This window comes from Bidens hawaiensis, unplaced genomic scaffold (assembly GCF_021521415.1).
Source record: "Bidens hawaiensis isolate Kalapana, Puna unplaced genomic scaffold, B.hawaiensis_p1.1 tig00013437_1, whole genome shotgun sequence".
Classification (NCBI taxonomy): domain Eukaryota; kingdom Viridiplantae; phylum Streptophyta; class Magnoliopsida; order Asterales; family Asteraceae; genus Bidens; species Bidens hawaiensis.
Genome location: NW_027492141.1, coordinates 573,027 through 580,437, shown reverse-complemented (window position 1 = coordinate 580,437; position 7,411 = coordinate 573,027). Strand labels below are relative to the sequence as shown.

Genomic DNA, 7,411 nt, shown 5'->3' with positions numbered 1-7,411 from the left:
CTGCGCTAAAACTCGACAGAATGTCGGACGGGTGTAACACTGACCTAAACAGTGCCAAGTCAGGGTAAAGACTTGGTGGGAGGCACAGATCAGTATGTCAACATCGGTCGCAATGGACACTACACTATTGTATCATGAATACTAGTGTATTTAGCGAAATTATTTTTAGATTCAAACCTATGGACTCACCAACCGTTGTGTCGACCCTTTTAGCATGTTTTTCTGAGGTCACTATGGTGCATATCAGGAGTTAGGATGGCATTGTGGTTGCATAACTTTTATCAAACAACCATGCTTATTTTGGTCACATAAATTGTAGTGTCTGGGAATTTAATTGTGAATTAGTTATTTACAACTTGTAGTTGTCTTACGCTTCCGCAAACGTAACTTACACCGAAATCGTATTTACTCACATTAATGAGTTTCTTAAATGATACTTTTACTCTATTAAATTGTTGTTCAGTATAACACGTGGCTAGATCCTGGTATGTCACACGCCTCATGGTAGGTTCCAGGTTCAGGTACGATTTCTCAAAGAAACCAAAACCTGATTAGTACCCGTAGGCCGGTTCCCGGTCAGGTCCAGATCTGGTTTTTTCCCCACCTCTAGCCAAAAAGTAAAACGTTATGTTGTCGGGTTTTGAGCGGTCGGGTCCGGGTTTTGACCAGGTACAGGTGGAACCAGTTCCAGTAGGTCTGGGTCAAATCCAAAACCAAGTTTTTTTCCCACCTCTATATAGAGGTGCACAAGTCGGGTTTTTCAAATACCTGGGTTCAGGTATGGAACTAGGTTTGGGTATAACCGGGTATCGGAAAATCGGGTATTGGTAATACCCGGGTCGGGTTCAAGTTCGGGTCTGGGTATTGTCTCTAAAAACCATACCCTATGCATCGGGTTCGGGTCGGGTATGAAACCGGGTATTTGAATATCCTATTTTCGGGTATTGAAAAAAACCAAATATTTGGGTTTTTGGGGGTTTTATTCTGGGTTTTTTTCAGGTATAGATTGGATATTTTTAAGAGGTTACGGTTTTTAGGGGTATTTTTCGTGTATTTGCACCTCTACCGGCTCTATCCCAAAAAGTACAGCTTTATTTTGAAACAAGCTCAAATCAACCCATTCAACAAAGCCCACACCAGCCCATACAGACCCAATCTTTGGTATCCCCTCTAAACCAAATAAACTGAAAACAAGTCAGCAGTGTGTTTGTGTGTGTGAGAGAGAAACCAGACCACCAACAATCAAAATGGGTGGAGGAATGGAGGCAAACAAGAACAAGTTCATCGAAGACTGGGGCACAGTTCGTGAGAATCTGGAACACAATTTCCGATGGACTCGTCGGAACCTAGCTATTGTCGGAATCTTTGGTGTTGCGATTCCGTACCTTGTTTACAAAGGCACTGTTCGTGAGTTTGTAAGTATATACATACACACTCTTATTTCTTGTATTGGATCTGAATTAGTGATGTTTTGTTGAGTTATTGATTAATGTGATTAACCAATTGATAATGTATTGTATATTATTTTTAGGGTTTATTGATTAATATGAGCTCACAATTAGAGGTGGGTTAATTGGGTTTTTTCAGGAACCGGGTTTGGTAAACAAAGGTAAAGAACCGGGTCGGGAAGGAACTGGTTTCGGGGAGAAACTAAAAGTCTGAAACGTGGTCTGTACCCTAGGGTCGGGTAGAACCAGGTCTGGTCAGAACCGGGTTTTTATACCTGATTTTTGAGTTTTGTAGGATAGCGAAATAACAGTTATGATTAGGATATTTGTGTTATTTGATTAGGTTAAAAACGTTTAATTTTGTGTTTTGCTATGCAGTCAATATTTCGGGTGATATATCGGTTATCGGTCATTCGGTCCCCTGGTAAAATATCGGTCAGGATATCGGTACCTCGGTGATATAGACCGATATTTGACTGCTATATCATCGATATTCTTGTTTTACGTCTTAATTATCAAGTTTTAATGTTCAATGTTAGTGTTTTAAGTCTTAATCAGTTCTTACTTGCTATGATTCTTAGTGTTTGCAAGTTGCAAAAGGTTAATTTGTTAATGGTAGGAGCGTATACCGAATTGTTAGTGTTAAATTGCTATATATATGAATTTTACATGATGTTAAATTACCGATATCTCACCACGATAACTCGTGCTCGGTAAATCCCACCAATAGCAAAACTATGGTAGGGTCTGAGGAGGGTAAGATGTAGACAGCCTTACCTCTATCCCGTAGGAATAGAGAGGCTGCTTCCGGTGAGACCCCCCGGCTCGATAGTCGTTTTGCATCAAGCCTTTGACATAAGGCACATAACACTCAACCACCGGGACACCGGCAGATTGGTGCGTGCACCCTTGTCTTTCGGCTATCAGCGCCACCACATGATGCCTGATTAACCTTCCGCCACTTTTAACGTTATTTTCACGAGATTAGTAAAATAACGTCAAAATTAGTGCAATTTCACTTTTGCCCACCCGAGGGTTCACACATATATACATTATATGGGCTCACCACGATAACTGATATCTCAAATATTTGTCCTTGACCAGTATCCGATATTTTTCCGCATTAACTGCTTGGGTGTTTTGGTTTTGAAATATTATCTTTGTGGAAATGTATTTGGTTTTTAGGGTTTTGATTTAGAAGCTGCTATTGAACTATACTTTTGGTTGAGCCTAGGCGCTTAAAAGGCACGGGCTCAAGATGAATGAGGCATTTAGCATAGACATATCATTTTTGGAGGTTTTTGAAACATGTTTTAGGCTTGTTTACGACTAGCCTAGGCTGGTTTCTAGCCATTTTTTGTTGTTTTATACTAGTTTAACTTAAAATTGCATAAGTCTGCCTGGAATCTTGCTCGATGGTAGCGAGGCGCTTTGCGCTCACATTGCCTGAGGGCCTAGGAACGCCCCTGGAGGGCTTTTGACAATCTACGATATGCATAGCTTGCGTTAAGTTGTTCTTGCTTGAATTACTGATATTTGTTGAGTATTTATTTCTATGATCAAGCGATTGATCTGAAATTATATAGAATAATAGTTATGTTTAGGAGATGTATGCTATATAGTAGGGTAAAATGTATCATTTTCATATTTGTTGGTTTCTATAGGGTACTTTTGAATGATCAGCATAGTTTGTATTAATGTAGAAGCTATTGCCCCTTAAGTTCTATCTGAAACTTTGTAATATGGAAAACATCTTGCTAGTGCTATGTGATTCAGTGATTGTTAGCATTTGGCAAGTCTGTGTTATTTTAATTTGTGTTTATAATGTTGATGATTATGAAACACGGAATTAAGTAATTATGTTGAGCTTTTGTAATTTGTATTACTGTTAGTTGTTAAAGGCTTATCTTTTTGTGATGCTATATATAGCCTATGCATTAGTTCACTGTTGGTGAGATGTAATTTACTGAGTTTACTCAACTACATGATCGGAATTAGAACTTTTTAATTCATTTTAACAAGGTAGAAGAAACCTTAACTAACAAGAATGGGATTTAAAATGCAAATTTAGTTAGTTATCTTAGCGACTTGCTATGATAATATGCTTTAACGATGCTTATTTTAAATGTCATACTATATACACTCTTTTTTTGTTAGTTTCTTTACATAGCAAAGTTGTATAAATTGGCATTAATTGCCAATCGGTAAGACGGTACTCTAATGATGCGATTTCAAGTATATGTTTTATGAATTTTCGTTTTGGATCTGAACTAGTGATGTTTGTTGACTAACTGATTTCTATATCAAACGACTGATCTGAACATATCTGATTGACTAATTATTGAGTAATTAAGCGCTAAGTGTGGTAGGATAGCTAGGGTAAAAATGTGTCATTTTTGTATTTTGGTGCCAACGTCATTACTTGGGGAAATGTATTTGGTGTTTTAGGGTTTTGCTTTAGAAGTAACTATATGTTTCGGTGATACGCATAGTTTGAATTAAGTCGTTCTTGCCCAAAGCTACAATAATTAATGAATGAGAAACCATGAAGCGATCGCCAATACCTGAGATTTTCATCTACTTTTGACTTGCGTAAATACTTTACGTAGACACCTTTTAATTCATTTCTGAAAATTTGTTATGCGAAAAATATCTTGGTGGTGCTATCGACTATGTGATTGCCCTGTTGGCGTTGGGTCGCTTGATGGTTTATGGTTATATTGTTGTTGATTATGTAACATTGAATTAAGTTATTATTTTTACTTCCTTTATGTGCGCAAAATGACTCAGACAGGGAGCTTCTGTAGTTGGTTTATCTTTTTTGTGCTGTTTCATTTAGTAGTCGACATCCGATTTAATTAGGTATAGCACTAGGAATTATAAATGCTCGGGTAATGCAAGCACCTCAGACGGTTAAGGCTTTTTTTTCGTTTTTTTTTGGCACATATAACCCAACTCGATCTCGATCTTTGAACCAACTCTACAAATTGTAAATGTTATAATTTTTTTATTGTGGTATGAAGTATGAAGTAAAATATGCGCCAACAGTCGAAACCACAAAAGCCGTCCTCGTACTATCCTTTCAAGAACATATAAACTTTTGTATCATATGTTTATTATTAGATAGGTATTATGGAGACTAGTGTTAGTATTTTAGTTGGTTAAATAATTAAGTTTTACTTAAACAATCAGATTTAGCATAATATATAACTAACATTCATATTTTATGCATCATTTTGACAGCATATGCAGGATGAAGACAACAACAGACCATATAGGAAGTTCCTCCCTTGAGGCGGATACGATTCAAATCAATAACATTATGTCAATGGAAAGAATCCATGTTTCATTATGGATCACTCTTGTTTTGTATGTCAGTGTTATCTAAACCCGATTTCTTTTTCTGGGCGATCACTATTCTCGTATTTGTAAAACATCAAAAATATTTTTTTTTGTTTTAACAAAATGTCAGATTTATGACTTCTGTTCGTCTTGTTTGTTGGTGTTGTTACTTTGTTACTTCACAAAGCATGACTAGTACTTTGAGATAAACCTTTAGAAACTGACCATAGCGTTCAAACCGAAGCTAGTAGGCGGTTTTATGGAACTGGTCGTGCTGCCCGTGCTATTTTAGTTTCACTTTTAGAACATGCAGTTGTGTATATGTATTATATTTTTAAACCGTCTTTATTATTGTAAAATCTTTTAGTTTGATTTCGAAAAATATTATTCTAACTTTCAAAATTGAACCGCTAAAACCGACTGGTCTAGCAGGCCCACTCAACTTAGCTTTAGCTAGTTTGGGTTGTATTTTCTTGAACCGTAGTTAGCTTTTGTCAAAACCAGTCGAACCTGATCGTGAACCACCATTCGAACGCACTTGTGTACATACAAAATTTTTAAATACTTTCTATGAAGTAACACATTTACATTTTTTTTAGAAGTATGCTACACTCAAGACCGAATGTTACTAGATAAAACATAGGTATTACAATATGTTTGTTTTCTAAAACATAGGTGTTACTTAAAAGTCTTAAATAATTTATGTGGAATTAAAAATTTCTTTTTACTTATAAATGATCAATGTACATTTTTAGCCTAATTTTCATATGAATAGAAAACCATGTATAATAGATTATTAGGAGGTAGTAGTTGTTGTAGAATTTGTGTCAATCCAATGGACTTTCTTAGTCCACAAGAACCATGTTACGTATACATTTAAACATAATTAAACTTTGTAAAATGTAACTAACAAATCACTACGTTTTCTTGTTCTTAACTCATAAGAGCACTCAGATGATGTATCGAATATCCTTGCGCAAACGGAGTCTTCACTACAAACACGATGTGCATGGCGATCCCACGATCGATCATAATATTAACTACTGTTTATCGTGATTTTTCTCGTATTTATAGATTTGTTTTTAGATAATCGATTAGTTCAACTTAAAAACACAAAATCACATGCATAGAACTTTTTTAATAGCCTTTGGAACTACCCGCAATACCCGAGTGAATATTCCTGATATTAGATGTCAACTGTTCATACTGATTTTGGCATTCTAGACCTGACTCACTCGGAAAAACCATCAAGGATAAAACCCACGGTTGTGGGATAACCTCCTTGAATCAGGTTTCAAACATGAGACAATAAAGATCTCAAGCCTTAAACATCAACCGTACACTTAATCCTAAAGTCCAATTCGAAAAAAACCCATAAAGAGTCTCTTGGTAGTTCTATTGCATATTAGAGCATTCTCCTCCCACTCCCTATCTTCAAACCAAAAATTACACTAAAGCTCACTTTATTTTCTCTCTCCGTTTTAATTAAATAATACTTTTTATACATTTTATTATTACCTTTTCTCTTTCCTTCACTCACAACCACTTTCAAATATATTAAAAAATTATAGGGGATGAACAGTAACTTTTCAAATATACAGAAAAATCACTAAAAATCCTTCACTCACAACACCTTAAATCACTCTCTAAATTATAAAAACACCCCTCAAATATGAGGGGTTGGATGAGAATGCTCTTAACCATATAAACTGTCAACAGAATCCCAAACATAATAATGCCAAATAAGTTCAAGTCACTACACTTTAACAAAACATAATAAAACAAAATCTTAAAGTTATTTAACGATTTTTCCCACTTTTGTGGATTTCTAGATATAAGAGTTGGTTTGGAGTGTCGTGATTGTATAGACAAATTATTTCTTAAACTTTGATGAAACTAAACGTTTATTACAAGATTTAAAACCTTAGATTTGACACTCCACATATATTCCTCTCTACCTTCGATAAACTTAAAAGAAACCGTAACTTTTTAAAGTATTACTACTTTTTTTTTTCTGTACGCTAATTAATGACAATTCTTAATCTCGTAAAAATTCTCTTTTAATACTCGTGTAACAATTGAAAAAAAAAACAAGTTCTTGTCTCGTTTGGTGGTTCATGCTCACATAGCTAGTATTATGGGAACACCGCATATGATCTTAGATAGTTAAAATTTACACAATTATTTTATCATGTGATACAAGAACCTAAAGCAATTAGTAAAACCAATTTGAAATGTTGTACAAAATTACCAATCGAGGTTTTTACAAAGAAGAATACCAACAATCTCAATGAGTGCATATATCGTAAAATCAAGTCGGGTATCATCTAATACCATCATGTCCTTAAACCCATAAACTGTTATATAACAAATCCCATTATGTCCTCCAATGTTGGCTCCGCCTGTCCTAAATGCACTCATTTTTCGATCATCTGACACTTGATTTTGTTAGATATTTAATGATAAAATAAGAAATAGTGTGCATAAGTTAATATTTTAAGCATCCTCTATAATATAAAGTAAAAATGTTGGTTCATTTTAAGACAAGAAGTGAAGGACTAAGAATAGTAATTAAAGAAACTTAAGCAACACATCACCTAAAAGTAATTAAAAAAAGGACA

At 35.1% G+C, this 7,411-nt stretch overlaps 1 protein-coding gene across 1 annotated transcript; it reads left to right on the top strand.

Annotated features, from left to right (window-relative positions):
* Window positions 1-1,234: 1,234 nt before the first annotated feature.
* Window positions 1,235-4,908, top strand: LOC143544153 (uncharacterized). The gene is made up of 2 exons (XM_077036308.1): window positions 1,235-1,415; window positions 4,692-4,908. Exons 1-2 carry the CDS (start codon window positions 1,248-1,250, stop codon window positions 4,740-4,742), a joined length of 219 nt encoding a protein of 72 aa, XP_076892423.1. The 5' UTR covers window positions 1,235-1,247; the 3' UTR covers window positions 4,743-4,908.
* Window positions 4,909-7,411: the final 2,503 nt, after the last annotated feature.

Bases quoted from the DNA above. Each gene is read 5' to 3' on its own strand.
- LOC143544153 (XM_077036308.1), top strand. From the start codon at position 1,248: ATGGGTGGAGGAATGGAGGCAAACAAGAACAAGTTCATCGAAGACTGG. The intron at 1,416-4,691 runs GTAAGTATATAC...TCATTTTGACAG, and splicing joins AAGGCACTGTTCGTGAGTTT to CATATGCAGGATGAAGACAA.